We start from the raw sequence: 27,431 nt of genomic DNA, 5'->3' as shown, positions 1-27,431 counted from the left end.
TTTATCCCCTGATATTCCACTGCAGTATGGAAAAGGGCAAATTCCCCTTTCCTAACTATACTAATCTCTGTGCAAATGGTTCGCCATCTGTAAGTCAATCATATGGGTTTGACCACAGACCACATGAAGTTTGACTTTACAGAAAGATGATATTCTACATGGGATTTGTTTCACAGAGGTCAGGTGGTGAGATTTATCATAACAAGTTGACTTATTCTTGTGTCTTACTTCACACAGAGACATAATTAATACATAATATACTCATGTTCTGATGTAGATTGCGGATACAAATTCTTGAGGTAGAAAGATAAATATCAAGTAGAGACAAACATACAGACTTTAAGTGTAAGCTCACAGTCCAGCTGTGCACACGGATCCCACATCTTAGTCATAGTACTTTCTAACACCCACCCAGCACGGCTTCTGTCCTGGCCACAGTACCATAACTGCCTTACTATCCTTCCTAGAAACTGTCAATCAAGCCTGAGACTCTGGACTCATTGTATCCACAGTACTGCTAGATCTTTCTAAAGCCTTTGACACCATCTCCCACACTCACCTCCTTCATCTCGCTAACCTTAATCGCTCCCCTAATACTCTATCCTGGTTCTCCAGTTACCTATCTGACAGATCTCAAGCTGTCAAATGGAAGAACTCCTCCTCTTCCTTCTTGCCTACACCTACTGGCATTCGTCAGGGGTCCATCCTCAGACCCATGCTTTTCAACATCTCTATAAATAACCTTCACACCATCATCCCTGACACCACAGTCATCCAATACGCTGATGACTCTACCTTGGTCTGTGCCACCCCCAACATTCCTGAACTACTGACCAAAACTCAAATAGCCTTTTCCACTACAAAGAACTGGATGCACCAAAACCACCTTTCCCTCAACTCCAATAAATCTAAAATACTAATTTTCTTCCCCTCCAAGGTTTCCTCCTTGGACAACAACACTTTCAATGTCCTAAGCCAAACTAACACTGCTATAGAAGTGGTCCTCTCTGCAAAACTCCTTGGCATTACCGTAGATGAACACCTCAAATTCAAACTTCACATACAACAAAACATAAAGAAAACCCACCAAAAGCTAGGTATGCTATATAGGAACAATCATTTTCTTTCCAACTCCAATAGGCATACCCTGGCAATCACCTACCTCCTACCTTCTCTTCTATACGGAGACCCTCTTCTAACCAATCTGTCTGCTACCAACACCTCTAAACTCAAAGCTTGCTATAATAAGATCTCTAAATTTGCCACTAAATCCAAAACGTCAACTCACCACTGCCTCAGCCTACAATCTCTGAACTGGTTAGAACTCCCTAACCACCTAGACTATCTGCAACTAACCACCGCTCACAAATTAATATTCTCCCCTGATAAATGCCCAGCCTTAAAGTACATCCTTCCTCCATACATCCCAAACAGATCACTGAGATCTGAACACCAAAACCTAATCTCCATTCACAAACCCAAATGTCCCGCTGGCCAGCTCCTATCTCCTTCTCTCTAGGTAGAAAATGGAACTCTCTCCCTCCTTCACTTAGGACTATACCTAACACTGAATCCTTCAAGACCCAACTTTTCCTACACCTATCTTCCAAATGGAAATCCTCCTGCTTTCACCCTACATAAATTCTAGGGATTCTCCCCACTAAGCTCTCCATACTCCTGCTCCACTATACTCTCAAGCTTATTCTTATTCATCCATAGAACCAGAACTAGCAGACTTTAATTAACTCCAAGCATGTAAATATTATAATCATCTGAAGAGCCAAAATTAAAAAAAAAAAAATTTCTGTTGTTAAACTGTCTCATGATGTATATTACACTCTGCAGTTCCTGAATGTATGAATCTTACTCTTGTATTTCATTATGTAACCTTTATTTGTATTTTGTAACCTTTATTGTATTGTATTGCTCATGGAGCTTTTCTCCCTGGGTCTCCACTGAAAATGGGCACTTCTTGGCCCAGTGGACTTCCCCGGTAATCAAACTGAAAATAAATAAAATAAAAATACTCAACTCTTCATTTAAAAGAGTAACTGATGTGATGCTAGAGAAGACATACACATACCTGGTAGTTACTTTTACTGTAATGCTCTTGGTGTTATATTTTTTTCAGATTAACTGACTTTTTTGCAGCATAGTAAGGAGCGTCAGTAACTGTTGTTTTACAGTCTCCAGTGACTCCACAGAAGACAGTCTCATTTGGAGGTAGAAGATATATGTAACTTCAGCATAACTAGGTTCACTCAGACCATACCATCTCAGAGTATCACATGGGGCAGAATTTACCACCTTATTAATAAGTGTAGCCAGTCAGAAGTGCGATGGTTATACCCTCAAATATTTGCAGCAGAAGGCTAAGCCCTTTCTCCAATGTTAGAACTGAAGTTGGGTTTACAGTTTCCCTTGTCTAAGGGCACAGTAGCTTTTGAAATGGTTATATTACATTTGGGTGCTCTGGTAAACTCCTTATAATACAACTGTTGAAGTGCTTGCCACCCATGGAAAATGTATAGCTATAAAAAACATATCAATCACATTGTTATTTTTTTTCAATCAATTTCTGGGGAAATAATTTTCTCATTTCTGCAATAAGGCTAATAGTAAGATGCCAGTGCAAAAACTAGCCCAAAAGACAATTTAAAACTCTTAAAAATGTGGCTTCACCTCTATGGCTAACATGATGAATTGCATCTCTGGTACAACTGCCAAAACAACATGAGCAGATGCATTCATGTAAGCAGTAAGCAGTAATGCAAGCAGCCGAATTTTGCACATGCACACATGTACACATGGACTCACTAAATCACAAATATTCATGCAGTACAAATCCCTTTCTACCATGTGCAATCAAGAATTTGTCACTTCAGTGAAATAACTGTTTTTCTAACCCATTCCATTAGAAAATAATACATTGACTGCTAGATCTGTCAAATAGTAGACAATAATAACAAAAACTGTATTTATTTCCACTCCCCATATCTCTAAATATATTAACTCCAAAACTGTACAACAGTGGAGTAAAGAGCAATTTCATTTCCGTACTACCCCATGATCTTGCTATAAGTGGGTACCATAAAACACAAACAAAACTAAAACAAGACTAGAGTTTTTGCAGGGAAGACATACCCACTGCATCCCCACTTTCACAGCTTTAACTATGGTAGCTTGGAGACTGGATAAGAGTGGAGTAAAGGAAATCTTTCTTACTGTGTAGCTTGCTTCCGGTAAGAGTTGTTAAACTACACCAACACAAAAATAAGTCAATAGCATGCTTTTCTAAGTCCACTCCTCTAACTGTGTCTTTATATCCCACCCAAACAGTTATGTCTTGTGTACTAACAAATAGCTTTGCATTTTTAGGCTTAACTCAAGACACTATTTATTTTTTGTTCACTTAAAGTAACACCTCTATTATCAAATACTGTTACATGTTTTAGTCATCAAAATAAGTCTTCGTTTTCGCATCAAACATGCAAGCATACTTTCAAGACATTTAAAATTTGAAATTTTGACTGCTTTTTTTTCACCTTGAAATAGCACTCAGTTCAAATGTCATTTCAACTGGCTTGTAGTCAGTAACCCTGAAATATTGTTTAATTCTAGCTTTATATTACTAATAGGATCATAGGATCATATGAGATTACTAGGCTAATGGCTCTGGGGCCCTTATAAGCCTAGCCAAGAGTTTATCCCCAAAAAAGAAACCTCAATCAGCACCTGTCACCGGTGTCAGTGAGGGACACAGGTGGAACCCCTGGGACAAATTTGTGGTTTCCCATCCACTCATCAAGGTTGCAGTTGAAGAGGGTCAGCGACGTACTTTGTTTGACGTGTATGGGGAGTCTATTCCAGAGACGGGGCAGGCTCTGGGAGATAAACCTGTCTCTTCAGCAGGTTTTGTTAATGTCACATATTAGATTTAAGCCTTTTGATTGGGTGCTATGCAAGGAGTTAGACTTACGGATATGGAGCATCTCTAGTAGAGCAGGGTCTGAGACTGTCTTGTAGGCGAGACACAGATCACCTCTGGGCAATCTGTATGATACAGAATAAAGTGATAGTTTGAGCCTACCCACATAGTACAGGTGTTGGAACCCATGGATTCTCTTTTTGAGATATTTCTGTTGCCTTTCTGGTTGGTGCAGGTGTTTGGTGAGTTATATATCAAACAGGGCATTGTAGTCAATTATTGGCCTAATGAGGGAGTAGTACAGAGAGGTAATAACCTCTTTTTTTTTCTGGATCCAATCCCTTTATTTATGAGATGAACCAAGTAAAAGGCTTTTCTGATCACTGCCGCTACATGATGGTCAAATGTGAGATTGTTGTCAACTTGTGTATCCAGGTCTGTCCCCACAGAATGTATGCTTAGAGTGTTGCTGCTAATGTGGTAATCAGTAAGGGCTATGTTTTTGCCAAATGGTATGATAATACATTTCTTTGCATTTAACGTAAGGCCATGACTTTGGCTAAACTTTATTTTCCCACTGACACACTGAGTTTGGCTTTACCTTTGTTTATATAGCTACAAATAGCTTGAAATCCAACTTCCCATTTTCTAATAACCCGCTTTATCCTTTGCAGTACCACGGAGATGCCTGAGCCATCTAGTATTTTAGCTTGCTCAGGTTTCTTCTTCTCTATTACAATACACATTTTCTCCAGTTTCAGCTTACTTTTGCTCCTTTTGTATTTACAGATCATTCTTGCATACATGAGCGGGCTTCATCGCCACTTGCAGTGTACTTGCTCTAAACATACATTCATTGTCAGACAGCATTAATAAATACATTATCTGCCTGTCCAATACTATGATGGGATGGCAGTCAGACAGCCTAGTTGTTCAGAGAGATGAAACCATGACTACATCCCAGGTGACTCAAGTTCGAATAACAGCTCAGGTATGTCATGGTGCTGGGCACGAAGATAGGTTTTCCAATCCTTGGCAGGGAGAGCATAACAGACATCTCTCTAGTGGAGTTCTGATAGAAAGTGGAACTCAGGAAGCTGTCACCTGACTTTATGGAAGGACAGAGCATATGTAACCCCACCTTGTGATCTGGGGTGGGACACACTCTCTGCATACTCCACATTGCCTGCCCAGGTTTGCAATAAAGTCAGTACATAAAGGAGGGAATCAGGGTGACAGGAGAAAACATCCAGCATGTGTAACAACATATATGACACTGCCAGCTGCCCCTCTTAATTTTCCACTTCCCTTTCAGAGCAGTCCTAACCCAGGGTTGCATTGGAGATAGGCTACATATTCCACTCTCCTCCCCTGCCCACAAGGACTGACCGTAGGTCTCTGTCTTGGAGGATAGTTATGAGGGCAGACTATAAGGAGCTATGGGGATAGTCTAAGCAACTTTTCATCAGTTGATAGATATTCTAGTGCAACTATAAAATAACATCATGAATAAATAAATAAATAAGCAAATACATAAAACAAAATAACACAGCATAACATAAGTAAAGAAATACACTAAATCATAGATAGTGTTTGTAGGCACCGGTCTCTCAACAGTACCCTTTTTTTTGGAGGTTCATGCTTATTTTAGGCTTGAGTTACCATTTCATGTGTTTTTTTTTCCTGGATAACTGTACTTATTTTGGAGGTGCATTCATATTTGCAGGCTTGAATTCCATTTTCATGTGACTTTTCTGATCCCTCCATGTCACACAGTTTTGAAACTGTTTATTATACAGAAATCCTTTCAACATAACCAACATGCTGGTAGTATCAGTAATTTAAAGAAAGAGAACCCTCATATAACATCTGCATTTTTCAAAAATACAAACAAATGACTTTGCCAGATAGATTTTTGCAATATAGTTCATTAAAGTCTACAAATGTTGCCCTGTGTCTTTGATTATATGCTTATATTTTACATCATTTTGCCTCTGTCCATTTTTAAATTTGTGCTTGTGCAGTATTCCATAATTTTACTGAAAGCGGGACAAGGTATGTGCTGTTTGGTAAGTAAATTCATGCCAAGTAGTTGCACAGAGTTTTGGCTGGAGGTACCTACTTTTCATGAGCTCTTGCACTTATTTTTGATGCTTGCAGGTTGGTAGGTTTGTCTATGCATATGTTATTCCTTACAAAGTATGAAATCCCAGGCATGAAGATGAAGAAAGACATCTCTGCTTACCATAATTAGTAGGATAATTGAGTCACGAGGTGTTTACAATTTAAAGTTCATCAAACAAATATTTATTTAGAGTCTTCGTACATTATTAAGTATCTTTGTTACTTTAATTAATACTGATTATGTACATACAGCAGAAGCAAACTCTCCAAAATCATACCTGTCAAACTTACAGGCAAAATCACAAACAGGTGTATTTTGGTGAAGGGGAATACTGCCCCTCTGCCTACAACACCGTGTAAAATAAAATAAAACAGGGATTGAAGAATCCATTTTCAATAATAAGCCCAAAGGCTATAGCAGAACTAGTAGAGCTGGCAACATATGATTCAAAAGTGATGCCTGAAAGAATTTGTACAGTGACAGTTCGATTCATGTAAAAACAAGCATGACACATATAATGACAGAATCCCTAGAATGACATGATAAAGGAAGCCAGCTCCATGGGATAAAAGGGATGGTGTAATTAGCTAACTCAATCACAAAGGAGTCAGCTTAGTGGCTAGCACAGTGAGGCATGTCTATCAGCTCATCTATCTGAAGAGAAAGTGGGGGTTACAACAGTGGATTAACTGGTAGAGACCAAAGGTGATAGCCCAGAGATTCATGCATATGTAATGCATACTGGGATTTGGGGCGGTACAACTGGTAAGGTATGCAAACAAAGCTATCTGCAGTTGAGAAAAAAAACAGCGCCTGGTTAGAGCATCCTAGTCTCCTTTTTGCACATTTCCTCTGACTGCTTACACTAGGATTTCCCCACTTTGGGTCCCATTTGAAGGGGTAGATCGGGTAGGTGTCATTGGAAAGTAGAGGCAATAATTAAGGTGGCATTCTAGGACAACACAGTTGATGGCTCACAGTTGCAGTGGGAATGTGAAACATTGGTAAGAAAGTACAAAAATGACACACAAAACAGGTAAATCAAACCATAAAAAAGAAAGTCCTGTAACACAACAGCTCAAAGTACCCCCATAGAAGAGATTCTTCTGACAAGAAGAGAATCCCAAAGCATTGTCAAAAAAAGTATACAGACTGCTGCTAGAACAACCTAAGAATTGTGTTAGTGCACAAAACATTGAAAATGCAACTATTGAAGGAAGTTTGCTTTCTTTTGATATGCCGCAACACTTGAGTTTGAAAACTGTTTTCACTATCACATATAAAACCAATCAGTTTTAAAAGCTTTTCTTTCCATTTTTCTTTAAAGTTGCATACTATTAATGCACTAAATTACGATGACAGTTTAACTGCATATGCAGTATTGCCTTGTGCTTTGATTGCAGAAAAAGGAACGATCCATAAGATCATAGAGACCAAAACATCTGTGTCTAATATATTGGAAATCAATGCACTTCATCTACAGGCACCCGTCCATTATATGAAGCTAGATTCTGACAAGGTGAGTGAAAGCAAAATATCCAGCTCTGGCATATGACTAAACATTGATATAGGAGCAAATAAGATTCATATTTATTTAAATAACTTTTAACTACTTATATTACTGTCTCAAGTCTTTTAATGTATCTGAATTATTTGGATGTTTCTTGGAAGTGAGTTGTCAAAATCTTGAAGAACTTTTAAAGATTTTGACTCTGAGGATGGTAAATGATATTAGCGAAAGTGCTTAGTCGTTTGGTTCAATTTTATTAAAGTCTGTATTCTACAGCCTTCACTATGTGGTCCAGAATTTTTTTATTTGCTAATCCAGTTATGTTTAGCGGGCTGCGTACTGCTTGATCGACTTTGTTGTGTTTCGCTACATTTTGTTTGCAGTTTAGTATTTAGCTGTATAACCTTAGGATATATATATATATATATATATATATATATATATATATATATATATATATATATATATATATGGATCTACTTCATAAGATCGACAGACCATTTGATCGACATTCATTTGGTTGACAGCTCGTTTGGTCGAAAACCACACCCCTGCTACCTATATATAACAACTCCAGTGTTGCACAACATTGAGGAGGGGGGCAAATCCCTAAGTGCCTTGAATACTGGTGTCGACCAAATGCGCTGTCTACTAAGTGAATGTCAATCAAATGGTGTGTCGATCTTATGAAGTAAACCCATATATATATATATATATATATATATATATATATATATATATATATATATATATATATATATTTATCTATAGTTGTGTGCGATTTCATAACATCTTACTACTTTGTGTCTAGCCACCTGGCGGTGTAAACCTTGGCTCTATAATTGTCACTGTTGAAGTGACATGGCAACCCCATGTGCAAAAATGGGAAAAAGGGGTTGTGGATGGATGGCTGTTTTGTGTGTATTACATAAGTGATGTACGCTGTATTTATAATTGTCTGTGTACTCTTTTTTGTACACTGATCTCTGATGTATGTGTTGCATGTATTTCTGTACACTTCCTAACTCTTGAAACACTATATTCTGTTTTATAATATCTTTTCTTGTCCCCCTGGGATGGACCTGTATACAGTCTACATGGAATCTGTGTTCTTCCCCAGTTAACAAATCACTCCTCCCTCACAGAGAGACTCATAATGTAACAAAAAATGACAATAAAATGGAAATAAAAATAAATGACAATTTAAGTTATAATGCCACAATAATTAGTACTGTGGTTGCTTAGGACTGATGCTGACTTCTAGCTGTTTCCTGAGTGATATTTGCATGTTTTTCCCATCTTCACTTGCTGATTTTTTATTGTATGTCCTCTTCCTGTAGTTTGTCCACCGAAAACATGTCAGACTACTAAAAAAGTCCATCCCCAATTAAAGACTTAAATGTTTGCCGCTTAGAGTGGTTACTCACAAAATAAGTAAACCCACACATACACATCCTCACGCACAAACATAGATAAACTTACACGTGTGTGTGTGTGTGTGTGTGTGTGTGTGTGTGTGTGTATGTGTGTGTGTATCTAGTCAACTAGCTATCTTGTATTTTTCTTTTTAATTCCTGTCACAAAATTGTACATGGCTAATTCCCAGCCTCTGATTCACAATTGCTGGCTTTTGAATAACACACATATATTAAGCATTTCTGCTTTAATCCAACAGCATATACAACAGGTGTTAGTTTTTTCTTGATTTTACAAACAAGATAAATTGTAATCTTTAACAAAGACTCTCAGTCTTCTCTCCTTCAGGTCTCAGGAATCCCTTCCATCTCCAACTTCCCAGATACCATCTAGGCTGCAGTCGTAGCTAACTTGAGACTTTTTTCTTTAGTGCTCTCCCATGTCAGAGGATGGAAATGTAATTCCTGAGGAGCAGTGTTCCTGACATCGCACTAGATGTAGATGTTCCCCTTCATTTACCATGGAAATATTTTACTTGCCTACCTTAGCTACTCTGCTGCACCCTCTGTCTGACTCAACACAGTGTTTTTTTCACCAAGCTCAGCCCATGGCTCTGCAAGCACTAAACTTCTTGACCAAACCTCTCATCACAGAGCAAGCAGTTCTGCCTCCACAGGATGCGCTATAGGCCTAATACAGACCACCTGCATTTAAGTGACTATAAACATGTAGTGGGGAAGCTTAAGTTTAAAGGCTTGGATGGTAAATGCACACTGTGACAATTTAAGGTTACAATGATTTAGTCTGAAGAGTCACTGTGAGAGAGTCTGGTCAGTTAACAATACAAACTGTCTAACTGACAAATAATATTTTGGGTGCTAATGTCCCATTTATTGGAAGAAATTCCCTCTGTATTAATCACCAGCATTGCTTAGTTTTCTGCTGATCTAGAACATGTGACATTTGTTTTCATCTATCACTTGGGACAAAGCTGTGCTTATGTCTACATTACATACATCAATCTGTATCAAAAAGTGTTCGGAAAAATTTGGAGCTAATAGTACTGGTTGCACATATAACATATCTTTCAGTTCACTAAAGGCTTGAGCTACTACAACTATCCACTTAACTTTGTGGGGTCTTATCATTGGTTAGATGAGTTAAGGGGTAAGCAACAGTAGCAAAATTAGAACCAACTTTGCAAAAATATCTAACCAGGCCTAAGGAAGCCTTCATCTATTTGGTTGACATTAACCAGATATTTGCAGCTTCAACTTTTCAACCTATGAGTGGGATTTTGTCATACCTAACTTGCATATAGCTGTGTCAGCAATCAATTTACCTTTAAGCTGATAATTTAAAATCTTAGGACTTTTGTCTTTTCCATCCTCAGAAAATATTACCTCATCATACAGCTAGGCTTTGGCATATCTAGTATGATTTCTAAGAATTTTGCCATTGCCGTCTGGAGGAGGGGATCAAAAAACAGTACACTTTAATGGAAGAGTCCATCTGTTGTGGTGAACACCACGTTCCTTTAGCTTCTGGGGCTAGTGAAATTTACCACTAGGTTTTGGTTAGGTCAACAGTGGATAAAAACCTACTTGCCCAACTTTTGAATTGGTTTGTCGACTCAGGGCTTTCTGAAATTATTGCAAAACCTTAAGGAGCCAGTGGATTTGGGAACCAGATTTACTTTCTCACCAGACATGGCTTTTATGTTGTGCTGAGTTAAACTGGTTTAACCAATCAACTCAGAGAATATGCCCTTATTTCTTGATTACAAATTCTTTTACTTCTTACCTCTGAGAATTTGACAGCCTATTATTTGTTTTAATTTTATGAAACGCCATATGAACCTTAACTTCTGCAAAAATACAGATTTTCATTTTTCCTGGTTGCCTTACCTTATAATGCACTTCACTTACTTTCTCTATAATTTAAAAAGGTCCTAGTCGCTTTGCAGCAAACCTATTTTCAGCAGTGGGTGCTAACAACAATATTATATTTGATCGTTTGAATTCTGTGAGACAAGCGCTATTATTATACACAGTATTATTTTTCATGTACTTTCTCCTTATATTCACTCGTTATTAGCATTATAGTTGTTAACCTCTCCTGCAGGTCCAAAAGTGCACTATCTCATGTGTAAGTGGGGTATTTTTCTCCTCATGTGCTCCTTTTGGTATATCTAGCAAGCCTTTGGACATCTACCGTACATCATTTCCAATAGTTGGAATGAAGATGAGGCTTTAAGTAACTCTCTTACATAAATGTTCATTGCTGTGCAAAAAAAATGGAATACGTGAAAGGCATCAAGGGTTGGATGCTGCCCTTTGACACTCTATGCAAGCTTCACATATGTTATCTATGACTTTCAAAATTCCAAGCCAATAAATTCTAGATAAAATTCAAGATGTTGTCTTAACCATTTCTAAATGACCACCAAAGGGTAGATAATTGCTACATCCATTACAGATGCTGCAAATAACCTTCACAGTAATAACGGTGTCAGTGTCCATTCCTTGTCATTGGTGTCCTGTAGAGTAGGTTATTCTTATTTCACAGTATGAGTATGAAGTGGGGCTGTTTAGCTCCTTTGGTTCCATATTTAATATTTCTAAATCCTCTCAAGTTCTGTACAGTATACTGTTTTCCCACTGAGGTTTCCTGAAATTGACGCACCTTATATGGAGGTTAGCCAAGCCAGCATTGCATTAATCAGTATTCTGACATGAAGTGAAGAAAGTGTCCTGTTCTGTTATAAATATAGATACAAGCTTTTCCCCTTTATCTAATTCATCTTCTAAAAAGAGCAACTCACGAAATCAGTTTCTTCCATTACTGGTAGTTGCCCCTTCCATCCATCAGTATTTTGTCTTATTTTCTTTATACTTAAGAGTTTTTCTTCTGTTTCTGAGCATCTCTTTCTCTTTCTGCTTTGGTGTAGCAGTAAGAAACTTAAGACTCTGTTCAGGTTCTCTATAATTGGTATGGTAATCATGTAAAGTTGGCTTTATTTCCAGATGATATTACTTTTACCCAATAAAGCTGGAAAAGGACATCTCTGTGTTGTTTAACACTGAGACAGTTTCACACCTTTTCAGGATAAAAAAATAATGAAGATAATTCAGATGTTATAGCTGTAAATTATGTACTCACATATGGTTTAGCAATACCCACATTTATTGGGACATGATAAAATGATGTACTTAGGAGTATGGATTACAAAGGATTCTGTTAATAAAGAGTTGAAGGATTTTATCTAGGAGGGGAAGAGGGCAAGAGTCAAGTGGAATACACTGATCCTTCCAACAGAACAAGGTGGATAAGGATTGTCTAATTTGAAGGGGTATTTTAGAACTACAAAGTTAAGGCTCCTGTACATTACTCAAGCAGAAAGCTGTAATTCAAACTGGAAAGGGAGGATGATAAAACATGTGGGGGGGGGTCAAGAAATAAGGAGAGAGAGAGAGAGAGAGAGAGAGAGAGAGAGAGAGAGAGAGAGAGAGAGAGAGTGGAACTTTAGATGCAGATCCTTAAGTAGAATAACAACAGCCATACAGAATATTATATTCATAAAGTAGCAGAACTAAGCCAGCATGGGAATGGAGAAAGGAGATTCTGCCAATAGGGATAACTGCAATTAGGAGTTAAGACAAAAGACAAGAGGTGGCTGGAATGTATTGGAGGACACTGGCAAAAGAACAAGGTATTGGGAGCAAATAATTAGAGTTGGAATGGTAATAGAATGGGATGACACCAACAATGCATTTGGACTGCAGGATAGAGATTGTTTTCTTTCTGAAGGATTGGTATTAGAGCCTAGACAAAGAAAAGAAACAAGGCATCCTAAGTGAAACACCAGCACTAATAGAGCTTTTAGATTACTCTAAAACAGAAGCTGCTTAAAAAAAAAGGAACAATTAGTAAGGTATATAAAATATTGCATGATAGCTATATGATTCAATCAGAGGAAGTTAGAAAAGGTAGTGAAGAGTGACTAGATAAGTATATATATATATATATATATATATATATATATATATATATATATATATATATATATATATACACATCCCATATATGCAGCAAAGTCTAGAAAATTTAGGATTTTTGATTTAAGTGTTTGCATAGGTAGTTTTATACCTCAAGCAAACAGTGGTCTCCAGATAATTTTTCCTCAGGTAGATTGCAAATGTTGGAGGGGTGATGGTAAAGAAAAAGGTACTTGAGAACATATTTTTGGAAGTGTAATGAGTAGGCAGACTTTAAAAATTCTGTACAGACTGCTCTGTCAGAAACACTGGGTGAGCAAACTGGTATAACTAAGGAAATGATTTTTTGAGCTGGAATACAGTATCTGAATTGTCTAGACATAGTAAGGCCTTGCTAAGTTTAATTCTGATGGCTGCCAAAAAGTAATTACTAAAAAATGGTAATCAAAGTTTAACCCAATGGTATTAGTAGTGAATATAGTAACAGAGATAAAATAACTAGAAGTGGAATCTTTTGAAAAAGGTAGGTGTACATTACATAGAAAAATGGGAACTTTGGGAAAATACATGCAGAATATTATTTTGGAGGAGGAATGAGGTTTAGGGGAAGGCAGGAATTGAGTGAGCGATGAAATACTCAATTAACAAGGACTGCACAGAAGATTATATGTGATGTATAATGTTTATAACAGAATATGTTGATACGATTTGTTTTCATTAAATGAATGCATGATTGCCTATGTCATAAGTGATAATTCAATAAAGATGATTTACAACGATTCTGTTCAGATTCTCCTTTCCCTTTTCCTTCGACACGAGATTGATATGTTTCTACCTCAGTTTCTACACCCACTTTTCTTAGTGCATTCTCAACTATAGTTGCTCCCCTGTTAGATTCCAAACAACTTTCTTTTATTAGTTTAACTTCTCAAGTCTTTTGTTAATATTTACATTCTGTGTCAGTCACCACAATGGCTTCCTTTATCATTCTGATTATTGAAGTCTTTTGGTAAGTCTCACCTTCTCTGTCAGTCTCCATACTAACTTCCCTTATTATTTTAACAATTGGAGGATTCTGGCAAGATTCAGTATCAGATTTATCTAATTCTTCTTCCTAGAGCCAAACGTTAGCTGTCTTTGTGTCTTCTAGCTCTGCGTCATTTTCTTTAGTGGGCTGTGTATTTCTGGCAATATATATTATTGAACCTTTTCCTCCATAACTTCCGTACCTCATTAAAATGAAAAAAAAGTCATAACCCGTTGTCACATCATATGTTAAGTTAGGAGCTACCATTTGTAACACTTAAAATGTACTATTTCTATCCATGTTACAGGACATTCTCTATTGTCTCTATGCATATATATGTATTTCTGTTTACAAACTGTTTTATGATCACAAGCATAGTTTGCACTAACTAATTTAATCATGCACTCTGAAATGAACAATCCATGCATTTCCTTTCTCTCTGCCACAATATTGCATTTGACTCATTTAGTAACAGCACAATGACAAACAACAAATGCTACATTTATAGTCCCTGTATTCTGGAACTAACCAAAGGAGTGAATAGTGGTTATGCAATACATACAGCAATTCTGGACATGGCTAAAGCCTTTGACACCATTCCCCTTGCAGACATTATTGTCAAGCTTGTAAATCTAAATCTAAATCCTTGTATTGTATGGGGGATAGAGAACTGACTGAATGACAGATCGCATGAGGCTAGAGTTACAGGCATTACTTCTGAAAAAAGAAAACTTTACCAGTTCTGAAACACAGGACTGGTCCCTCTCCTGTTTGACATCTATTACTCAGACATTCAAGTTATACTGCTGGCCTGTGGTTATCACAGCTCACAGGCAATTGCAAATTAGGTATTGTTATTCAAACTTCTACTGACTCATAATTGTTCCAACATGGGTTAGACCATATTAACAACTGGAGAAATGACCATGGTCTCGACAAAAAAAAAAAAAAAATGTGAAAAAATATAGCATAGTTCATTTTGGTTCATAGATTCATACTAGGCTATCTGCCCTAGGGCATTTATAAGCCTAGCCAGGGTGTGTTTGGCTTTTGCCACCCATTTTAAATTAATTTTGCTATGCCCTTTTTCGAGGTTAGTATACTGTGCCTCTGTCTAACAATGACACAGAAGTGATAGCCGGGGTAAACCTACGATCTCCCAATAAAACATTTTCACAAGCTGCATAGGTGACAAACCTCAGACAAAAGAGAGCATTGTTTATTTTGGTAAATAAAACTTTTTCATATACCACATAAGTGATACCCTTAAAGCACTGCTGTAAGGGATCTAGGTTGACCCTTAAAGCACTGTTGTAAGGGATCTAGGTTGACCCTTAAAGCACTGTTGTAAGGGATCTAGGTTGACACTTAAAGCACTGTTGTAAGGGATCTAGGTTGATAATTACTTATTATTTGACCAGCATGTGCCTGTAGGGGTCCATATCAGATTGTCGAACTCTGATAACTTCGAAGCACTTAAGGTCGAACTTGAATGTTCGAACTGTTAAAATGTCGAATGTCAAAAAAAAAATACTCAAAACCCCAAAAAAAAAAAAAAAAACACTCTTTGTAGGGGGCAAGCCCCCCTGCACCCCCCACACCCCCCGCTACTTAAATATACCAACTCCAAGATCGCACTACAATGCAGTACAGGGAAATCTTCCCTTCCTGCACTCTATGGCAATCTCCATTATACATTTCGAAGTTTTTAAACTTCAAACTTTCAAGTTCGATGTTTTAGTGCTTCGAAGTTGTCAGACTTCGACATTATGATATAGACCCATCTGTAGTACTTCAGAAAGTGATCTCTTAGGTTCATCTAATTTCCAAACGCATCTCTTTGTAGATCCAGAGAAGTCATAACTCCTCTTTACTCATACTTCATCAGAGGCATTTTGAATATAGGCCCCCGTGGCAAGTATTTATCTAAACATATCAATCAATTTGAGAGACCTCAGGCATTTCTAACTAAAAATATCAGTGGCCTCAAAAATCAAACTTGCCAGAACAGGCAGGCAACCTTATCTCTGTATGCAGTCTCATATACTTCTCCATAAAAAGTTGTATTTGGCCTTATGAGCGATGAAAGGTCCAGCCCTCCTTGACCTTCTGTTTTTTTTGCAGAACAAATGGTACCTTAAATACTTGATTTAAGGAACTAAAACATTATCAAAAAACAAATAAGACACATTGGTGTGATATAGTGATATCTTAATGTACTTGCCTCCTCTGAAACAAACTTCCCCTATGTGTCAAGCAGCATATTATCCTGGACACTTTAAATCTAGATAATTGGATTGGCAGCCTCAAATTCTCCTCTGTTCTATGTTTTCTTGCCCTCCTTGAAATGGGAGGGAACTTTTGAATGTGATTATTTAGCCTGGCTTATAATGATCTGCAGACTGATTGCCTGCTACATACTTAGAACCCATGAAACTAATATCAGCATTATCACATTCCATAGGTTCTCAATTCTATAAGTTATACATGATTTATGAGGTTCTAGCCATAGTTTTAAGTATTAATTAATTCAGCCATTTGTGACCATACTGAATGTTCAGTTGTGAAATGTAAAAGGGACCATGCTTTAGGTGATGCTCCAACCCATGCCTGAATCTCCTGTTTTTTTTTCTAGTATTCAAGAGCATCTGTGTCTTCCAATTCTATAGCAGACCTACAGAGAATCACCAGTTGACTGTGATTACAGAATTTTGGCCAATTCCATTTGGGGCCACTTCTCTCATGCTGCATACATTTCAAAAGAAACTAGGTAGACCTCCCCATCATCTTTATTACTAAGTTATGAAGAGGGGCATTGGTGTTTGGAATTGTCAGTGAGGAAGTTGGTTGATTCATGAGGGCAGAAACCTGATGTTAAGCAGATGTTGACCAGTGACAACCATGAGGCTAATCAGATATTGATCAGTGGCTGCAAACCTTTCCTGAAGGACCTTGTTAGAATTTATCAATGCCTTCAGAAATCTTTCTTTTTTGCCCAGGATTCTTTTGCTGCAGTTTGGTACACATGGGGCTTTGGCTTTATTATTAGAAAAAAACTTCAAGACAACTCCATTACTTTAGATGTCTCCATTCCCTTGAAATCAGGTAAAACAAAGCCAATTTGATTCCAGGTCCTGCTAATGTTCAACTCCAGGCAGACAGATACCATACAAAAAAGGATCCTACATTCTTGCACTAAACCTGCTATACCTTCCTGTAACATCATCTTCTTTTTTCATGTCCTATCCCCTGCCATACTTGTTTCTAACTATTATTTCAATATTATCTTTTTTATGACTCTTCTTCATGATACACCTCAGATACCTCCATCCCTGTCCCTCTCCTGTTTGACATCTGTTACTCAGACATTCAAGTTATACTGCTTGCCTGTGGTTATTGCAGCTCACAGGCAACTGCAAATTAAGTATTGTTATTCAAACTTCTACTGACTCATAATTGTTCCAACATGGGTTATACCATATTAACAATTGGAGAAATGACCATGGTCTCAACAAAAAAAAAAAAATGTGGAAAAATATAGCATAGTTCATTTTGGTAAATAAAACATTTTCACAAACTGTATAGGTGACAAACCTCAGACAAAAGAAAGCATTGCTTATTTTGGTAAATAAAACTTTTTCACATACCACATAAGTGATATCCTTAAAGCACTGTTGTAAGGGATCTAGGTTGACCCTTAAAGCACTGCTGTAAGGGATCTAGGTTGATCCTTAAAGCACTGTTGTAAGGGATCTAGGTTGACCCTTAAAGCACTGTTGTAAGGGATCTAGGTTGACCCTTAAAGCATTGTTGTAAGGGATCGAGGTTGATAATTACTTATTATTTGACCAGCATGAGTCTGTAGGGGTCTATATCAGATTGTCGAACTCTGATAACTTCGAAGCACTTAAGGTCGAACTTGAATGTTCGAACTGTTAAAATGTTGAATGTAAAAAAAAAAATACTCAAAACCCAAAACAAACAAAAAAAAAAACACTCTTTGTAGGGGGCAAGCCCCCCTGCACCCCCCACACCCCCCGCTACTTAAATATACCAACTCCGAGATTGCACTACAGTGTAGTACAGGGAAATCTTCCCTTCCCGCACTCTATGGTGATCTCCATTATACGTTTCAAAGTTTTAAACTTCAAACTTTCAAGTTTGATGTTTAGTGCTTCGAAGTTGTCAGACTTCGACATTATGATATAGACCCATCTGTAGTACTTCCGAAAGTGATCTCTTAGGTTCATCTAAGTTCCAAAGGCATCTCTTTGTAAATCCAGAGAAGTCGTAACTCCTCTTTACTCATACTTCATCAGAGGTATTTTGAATATAGGCCCCCGTGGCAAGTATTTATCTAAACATATCAATCAATTTGAGAGACCTCAGGCATTTCTAACTAAAAATATCAGTGGCCTCAAAAATCAAACTTGCCAGAACAGGCAGGCAACCTTATCTCTGTATGCATTCTCATATACTTCTCCATAAAAAGTTGTATTTGGCCTTATGAGCGATGAAAGATCTAGCCCTCCTTGACCTTCTGTTTTTTTGCAGAACAAATGGTACCTTAAATACTTGATTTAAGGAACTAAAACTTTATATCAAAAAACAAATAAGACACATTGGTGTGATATAGTGATATCTTAATGTACTTGCCTCCTCTGAAACAAACTTCCCCTATGTGTCAAGCAGCATATTATCCTGGACACTTTAAATCTAGATAATTGGATTGGCAGCCTCAAATTCTCCTCTGTTCTATGTTTTCTTGCCCTCCTTGAAATGGGAGGGAACTTTTGAATGTGATTATTTAGCCTGGCTTATAATGATCTGCAGACTGATTGCCTGCTACATACTTAGAACCCATGAAACTAATATCAGCATTATCACATTCCATAGGTTCTCAATTCTATAAGTTATACATGATTTATGAGGTTCTAGCCATAGTTTTAAGTATTAATTAATTCAGCCATTTGTGACCATACTGAATGTTCAGTTGTGAAATGTAAAAGGGACCATGCTTTAGGTGATGCTCCAACCCATGCCTGAATCTCCTGTTTTTTTTTTTTTTCTAGTATTCAAGAGCATCTGTGTCTTCCAATTCTATAGCAGACCTACAGAGATTCACCAGTTGACTGTGATTACAGAATTTTGGCCAATTCCATTTGGGGCCACCTCTCTCATGCTGCATACATTTCAAAAGAAACTAGGTAGACCTCCCCATCATCTTTATTACTAAGTTATGAAGAGGGACATTGGTGTTTGAAATTGCCAGCGAGGAGGTTGGTTGATTCATGAGGGCAGAAACCTGATGTTAAGCAGATGTTGACCAGTGACAACCATGAGGCTAATCAGATATTGATCAGTGGCTGCAAACCTTTCCTGAAGGACCTTGTTAGAATTTATCAATGCCTTCAGTAATCTTTCTTTTTGCCCAGGATTCGGTAGCTGCAGTTTGGTACACATGGGGCTTTGGCTTTATTATTAGAAAAAAGCTTCAAGACAACTCCATTACTTTAGATGTCTCCATTCCCTTGAAATCAGGTAAAACAAAACCAATTTGATTCCAGGTCCTGCTAATGTTCAACTCCAGGCAGACAGATACCATATAAAAAATAGATCCTACATTCTTGCACTAAACCTGCTATACCTTCCTGTAAGATCATCTTCTTTTTTCATATCCTATCCCCTGCCGTACTTGTTTCTAACTATTATTTCAATATTATCTTTTTTATGACTTTTCTTCATGATACACCTCAGATACCTCCATCCCTGTCACATTCTATAAATATATTCAACTCACACATGTAAATATTACCTTCTAAGACTCAATCTGTCTGGAAACTAAGTGGGGTTTTATCTTTATATAGTTTGTATTATTGTAAACTGTATACGTGCATATTGTATGCTAAATGTCTTAAAATATGTGTATACTATTCTGGTTAATATTTTAAAATATGTGTATCTTATATGTTGTGTGGTCTTACTTTCAGTTGTTACTATTTTACTCTTACTCTACTTATGTATGGAGCTTTTCTCCTTCAGCCTCTGCTGAAAAATGGCAGACTGCTGCCCAGTTCGACCTTCCCACCATACAAAAGCAAATGAGTAGTAAATACATTTTCACTGCTATGTAGTTTCTTGTTGACAACACACACCTTTGTGGGCACAATGTTTTTTCTCCATTTCTTCAAAGTAACCCTTTTCTACTGTCATCATGATTCCAGAGTAATTTCCTTTATGATCACAAGAGTTTAACAATTTCTCACTTTCATTAACAAGCTTTTCAGTCAGCACATGGCAAGTTTATATTACTTTAAAGTAACACTCAATCAGATGACATGCATCTTCTTTAAAAGCCTGCCAAAATTTGAAACTCAAGCACTCTGCAGTTTTGGTAGAGGGGAAAACACAGGGAAAGCACTTTTCAAGTAGCTATTTATTTAAACAAATCTGGTTTGTTCTTGCATTCTCCACCAGTGTATTTTTTTACAACATAATAAATATGGTTTCTTTACAGGAATTAATGAAACAGCACAATCTTGCTTAATAAGGAATAACAGAAAAATCTTAGTTCAGTATGTGCTCTCATAAACTTTAAATCCACCTTTACAAGTACTGTTTCAACTTTGAGGTTTTGATTAGTACAGTATATTTATTGAGCAAGCAAAACCAATTTTAGCCTTTAAAAGAAGCAGGAGTAACTCCCAACAGCACCTCTCACTTTCAGGTCTGAGAGAAACATTCCATCTCCAAACTTCTGAGATACTTTTTGGTATACCCCTTAAGACCTCTTCCCATGAACCAAGACTTCTGGCTAACCAAGTTTGCAGGTAACTGTAAACTGGGTGTCACTGTCAAGTCCCTCTCTCGTATGCCAAAGATGTTCATTGTAAATACCCGATGAACTAAAAATGGGCTCAAATGAAATGCTACAATGCACAGTACTGTCACATTTGATAACACCTCCCACAGCATACAGCATTGACAACACTCCACTCAAAACTTGTTAAATACTGTGGAATCTGGGTCATCAATTCTCTCTGTTAATCATCGTGTAACAGTAGTCAGAAAGTCTTTCTACTTTGTTCAGTTAATTACCAAAGGAATATCATACAGATCTAAAGAGGTCATTGTCCCCTTATATGCAGCATTGATTAGACCAGTTGTTGAATATAATTCTCTCATTTGGGATATACATTTCTAGACACATTAACAACTAAAAAGACCCAAGTGGTTTCTAAGAAGATCACTGGCTTAAAACCCCTAACTATAGGTGTTTAAGGGGAGATCTATGCCTTGACTTCCATTCTATTAGGGACCCCATCTTCTTGGATTTTATGCATCTTCACAAATAAAATAATATCACAAATAATAACACCAAGGATCTAAATTTTCATCAGAAAATAAATAAAACATGGTGTTGGGGTAGGTTCATTATTCAGCATCTTCCCATCTCTGGAATAGACTTTCAATACAAATCAAGCAATGTGATACATTATCCTCCTTGAAATGCGAACTAGATGACTGGATGGGTATTCACAGATTCACCCTGGCTTAATAAACTAGCCCTCTTTGAAAAAGAAGGTGCAGTCTAAGGTGGGTACTGGCAAGACATAAATGGTTATAAGACTCGGTTGCCTTGTATCCTATGATTCCTGTATATTAAGTCACTCATTTCTTCTGCAGTCTGAATTTATTTTTATTCTTTGGGGGAAGAGAAAAATAAGGAGGAACAGTGCTTATTTGCCTTTTGTACTTCAGTTAGCCTTTTCTTAGACCCTTTACAAACTTACATTTTTGATATCTAAAATATAGTCATACACACGTACTAAAGGCATATGACTTAATTTGCATATGTACCACATTGCCAGTCCTAGTGAAATAGATACAAGTATTTCAGAATGTAATAAGTCATTTACCTTAAAAGGAGAATTACATATTCTGAAATGCTCTGTATCTGATTGTCTTACTTGCTTTTTGTGGCAAACTCCCTCCCAGTCAATCTGCACACATGCAGTTTATTGAAAACTGACTCATCCAGGAGCAAAATGATGAACTAATTTTTTCAGAGTATATGTTTTTTCAGTGGGCAGCAAGACATTCAACCCCATGTAGAGGTCATATTTATAAATATATATATATATATATATATATATATATATATATATATATATATATATATATATATTTAAATATACATTTATACATACACGTCTATATCATATCATCGACACCTTAGGTTGTCGAATCCTAAAACATCGACACCTAAGCGTCGAAAGCTTACAATAGTGAACGCCACATAATCAAATTCTTTCTTTGAGAAAGAGTTCTCATGGCCATCTGTAAACAGAATTAACAAACAAACCTGAAATACCAACTCCGAGATTGCTCTACACTGGGGAAAGGGCAAATCCCCGATAACGGCCATGCAAATTCTTTCCCGAGGAAATAATTTGATTATGTGGCCGTTCGCTATTATAACCTTTTGACGCTTAGGTGTCGAGGTTTTAGCATTCCGCAACCTAAGCTGTCGATAATACAATAAGAACCCATATATATGCATATACACTGTTGTGCCAGGAGCTGAGCCCAATACTACTGAAAGCACTGCTGTTAAGACAGAGAAAGGATATAACAAAGAGGATAAGACATGTACACAAATCATTCCCATGGTAGGGAACACCTGCCTACAGTGCTATAGCAGTGACACTATGCTTAAGGATTCGTCACTTCTGACTTAGAAGAGGTGTAGAGATCAGAAAACTAAGTGCCACACAAAACCGGTTCCAACACTGATCACTTTGGGACACCACTGATCACCTTCATGATCAGTGATATGGTACTTGCTACTCTCACCATGTGGGCTTTGTGTTTTATCCTATTTTCTATCCATATGATTACACAGACATTAATCTTACTAACTGTACTAGCATGGGGGATGGTGCCAAACACTTTGGCTAAAACAAAGTACTCCATGAGGACAGCCTGATATTTTCAAAAGCCTGTGCTAAAGTAAAGCAGATTTATTTGATAACATCTACCCTTGACAAAGCCGTGGGTCCTGCCTGATGAGATTTTTAATAGCATGGTTTATCAGATGAGTTATAATATATTTCATGGCTTTCCAAGAAAGATTTGTTAGTCTGATGGGCCTTTAATTCCCAGGGTCAGTGGTGGAGTTATCCTTGTGGTAGTGTAAAACTGCATCTATAATTGCATAAACAGGTACCATAGTCTGTATTAATATTTTTTTATTATTAAAGGATGCTGTTTAGTGCTTTTTAGTCAACTGTCCTATTTTTTCATAAACAAAACAGATATCACAGTATCTGGTATATGCAAACAAATATTTGCTTGAATATTGATCACAGCAATAAAACACATTTGTATTTAAATCTGTTTCACATTTAATTTTAGAGAAAGCTGTACCTTGGAACATCCAGTGAGATTATCCAGATACCTCTAGATACTTGTGACATATATGGTGGAACCTGTGGAAACTGTATCTTAGCCAGGGACCCTTACTGTTTATGGACCGAAAATAAATGTGTTTCATCTACAAGGTATGTAGATCACATGATATTCATTTTCTTATTTGATATATAAATGTATCACACATACTCACGAGCAGGTGTGCGTGCGCACACACACACACACACACACACACACACACACACACACACACACACACACACACACATGCATATGCACAGGTACATTGAATGATCCAGTTGCATGCTCGAGACATGCTCAGGATAGGGAAAGAAAATAGATAAACTGTCTATGTTAATGTCAGCAGCCCTAGTTTTTTGTTTGTTTGTTTAGACTCTAGTATTTTTGTTCACTGGAGCACACACACTATAAATTCATACTGATCATACTATCAGTAGCATCTACTGTGCATGGCACATCTCTCATACTGATACAGTCTGACAGCTGTTAGTGATAAGTTCAGTAGCATGTGATTGTTCGCTGATATAGTCTGACAGCTGTTAGTGATAAGTTCAGCAGCATGTGACTGTCTGATGATAGTCTGACAGCTGTTAGTGATAAGTTCAGCTGGCATGTGATTGTTGACTGATACAGTCTGACAGCTGTTAGTGATAAGTTCAGCTGGCATGTGATTGTTCGCTGATATAGTCTGACAGCTGTTAGTGATAAGTTCAGCTGGCATGTGATTGTTCGCTGATACAGTCTGACACTTGTTAGTGATAAGTGCAGCAGCATGTGACTGTTCGCTGATACAGTCTGACAGCTGTTAGTGATAAGTTCAGCTGGCATGTGATTGTTGACTAATACAGTCTGACAGCTGTTAGTGATAAGTTCAGCTGGCATGTGATTGTTCGCTGATATAGTCTGACAGCTGTTAGTGATAAGTTCAGCTGGCATGTGATTTTTCGCTGATACAGTCTGACACTTGTTAGTGATAAGTTCAGCAGCATGTGACTGTTCGCTGATGCAGTCTGACAGCTGTTAGTGATAAGTTCAGCTGGCATGTGATTGTTCGCTGATAGTCTGACAGCTGTTAGTGATAAGTTCAGCTGGCATGTGATTGTTAACTAATACAGTCTGACAGCTGTTAGTGATAAGTTCAGCTGGCATGTGATTGTTGACTAATACAGTCTGACAGCTGTTAGTGATAAGTTCAGCTGGCATGTGATTGTTCGCTGATACAGTCTGACGGCTGTTAGTGGTAAGTTCAGCAGCATGTGACTGTTCGCTGATACAGTCTGACAGCTGTCAGTGATAAGTTCAGCTGGCATGTGATTTTTCGCTGATACAGTCTGACAGCTGTTAGTGATAAGTTCAGCTGGGATGTGATTGTTCGCTGATACAGTCTGACAGCTGTTAGTGATAAGTTCAGCAGCATGTGATTGTTCGCTGATATATTCTGACAGCTGTTAGTGATAAGTTCAGCAGAATACGACTGTTCGCTGATAGTCTGACAGCTGTTAGTGATAGGTTCAGCTGGCATGTGATTGTTCGCTAATACAGTCTGACAGCTGTTAGTGATAAGTTCAGCTGGCATGTGATTGTTCGCTGATATTGTCTGACAGCTGTTAGTGATAAGTTCAGCTGGCATGTGATTGTTCGCTGATACAGTCTGACAGCTGTTAGTGATAAGTTCAGCTGGCATGTGATTGTTCTCTGATACAGTCTGACAGCTGTTAGTGATAAGTTCAGCTGGCATGTGATTGTTCACTGATAGTCTGACAGCTGTTAGTGATAAGTTCAGCTGGCATGTGATTGTTCGCTGATAGTCTGACAGCTGTTAGTGATAAGTTCAGCTGGCATGTGATTGTTTGCTGATACAATCTGACAGCTGTTAATGATAAGTTCAGCTGGCATGTGATTGTTCGTTGATAGTCTGACAGCTGTTAGTGATAAGTTCAGCTGGGATGTGATTGTTCGCTGATACAATCTGACAGCTGTTAGTGATAAGTTCAGCTGGCATGTGATTGTTCGCTGATAGTCTGACAGCTGTTAGTGATAAGTTCAGCAGTATGTGACTGTTCGCTGATACAGTCTGACAGCTGTTAGTGATAAGTTCAGCTGGCATGTGATTGTTCGCTGATAGTCTGACAGCTGTTAGTGATAAGTTCAGCTGGCATGTGATTGTTCGCTGATACAGTCTGACAGCTGTTAGTGATAAGTTCAGCTGGCATGTGATTGTTCGCTGATACAATCTGACAGCTGTTAGTGATAAGTTCAGCTGGCATGTGATTGTTCGCTGATAGTCTGACAGCTGTTAGTGATAAGTTCAGCAGTATGTGACTGTTCGCTGATACAGTCTGACAGCTGTTAGTGATAAGTTAGCAGCATGTGATTGTTCACTCTCTGCATTACTCTAAAGGCATCTGTGCTATAAGGTTACCACCTGTCCCCCTTTCTGCAGGACAGTCCCTCTTTGGGCTCTTGTGTCCTGTGAGAAAAAATGAAAATTGGCAAATGTTCTGATATTTTAATGCAACAATATTTTCTAAGCTTTGTTTAGTAGTTGCATAAACAATTATTTTTGTATCTGAAACACTAAAATATTATAAGAAACAGCATAAGCAACTTAAATGTTTGGCAATTGGCTTACAGGGTTAATGAGCTGTTAATGAGATGTTTTCTGTGGTCTAGTAGTGCAAGGTTTGATTCCCTCAGATTCCAGTGCCTAACCATGTGACATTGAGCAAGTGGCTTAACCAGACACCTCTCCTGTGGTGACTCTGAAAAAGGTCCATGGAGATCACTGTTCTAGCTTGAAAAACAAATACAAATAAATATGACAAATAAGAAATGCTGCAAGAAAAGCTTTTATTTTGGCAAGAAAGTGAACTTCAGGCCTTTCCACTGGCTATAGATATGTTTTTTCCTGGAAAATCTCACATTTTGACAAAGATGTCCACATTTTTGAATTTGAAAAGGTTGAAACCCTACTGAGTATGTAGGTTGAAAAGTAGAACTTGTTTTGCAGACCCACATCTGTATCACATGATAAGTCTGAGTGACAGGAACATAATCAAGCTTCATTCTGTGCAATATGTGGCTGTAGAAACTGTGACAACTTTAGTCCAGTCAGCAGTTTATTTTTTTCTGTTGTTTTAAATTAAAGTTTTCACTTCTAATACAACAGTTTGCTTTTTTTACATAAATAGGACGTTTTACAAGTCATTTTTACTAGTAAAGAATAAAGGGGATGGTGCAGAGAGGAAGTCAAGAGTGTTTGCCTTAATCACTGCCACATGATAAAAGTATTCACATAACTCTCAGTGGCATTTAATATAGCAATAACCCACGCCTTTTTACTGTTTCGCTATGTTAAATGGGTTTAACATAGCGAGACAGCTTTAAAATAAGCAACGGAGATCTCCCTTGCTTATTTTAAAGCTCGCCATGTTAAACCCATTTAACATAGCTAAACAGTAATGAGATCTTGCGATCTCCGTTGCTTTTTTTTTTTTAAAACTGTCTCGCTATGTTAAATGGGTTTAACATAGTGAGACAGCTTTAAAATAAGCAACGGATATCTCCATTGCTTATTTTAAAACTGTCTCGCTATGTTAAACCCATTTAATATAGCGAGACAGTTTAAAAAAAAAAAGCAACGGAGATCGCAAGATCTCTGTTGCTTTTTACACTGTGTCGCTATGTTAAAGGAGTTAAACATAGCGAGACAGCTTTAAAAAAAGCAACAGAGAGCTCCGTTGCTTTTTTTAAACCTGTGTCGCTATGTTAAACTCTTTTAACATAGCGAGACAGTGTTTTATACTAACGGAAAAAGTCCGGGCGACCAGACCTTTTTCCGTTAGTATATTGAGGGATTTACAATGGGCACGCTGGTTGGGCTGGCCAATCAGCGTGCACGTTTTAGGGGAGGAATTGTATAATTACCAATAATAGGGTACCCACCATTTTAAGGCATAGATCAAGTCTCTGAA

The 27,431-nt window shown here is 37.6% G+C and overlaps 1 protein-coding gene across 2 annotated transcripts in view; it reads left to right on the top strand.

The window, feature by feature from the left end:
- Nucleotides 1-27,431, top strand: part of SEMA7A (semaphorin 7A (John Milton Hagen blood group)) — a 550,369-nt gene that overhangs the window by 496,403 nt on the left and 26,535 nt on the right. For both annotated transcript variants that reach the window (XM_044077757.1, XM_044077756.1), the window contains exons 11-12: nt 7,457-7,572; nt 23,422-23,567. In XM_044077757.1, the coding sequence (XP_043933692.1) occupies nt 7,457-7,572; nt 23,422-23,567 (262 nt within the window). The remainder of the gene's footprint in view (nt 1-7,456; nt 7,573-23,421; nt 23,568-27,431) is intronic.

This window comes from Protopterus annectens, chromosome 7.part0 (genome assembly GCF_019279795.1).
Source record: "Protopterus annectens isolate FY-2018-M chromosome 7.part0, PAN1.0, whole genome shotgun sequence".
In the NCBI taxonomy this organism is placed as follows: Eukaryota; Metazoa; Chordata; order Ceratodontiformes; family Protopteridae; genus Protopterus; species Protopterus annectens.
This window is presented reverse-complemented; position numbering and strand designations above follow the sequence as displayed.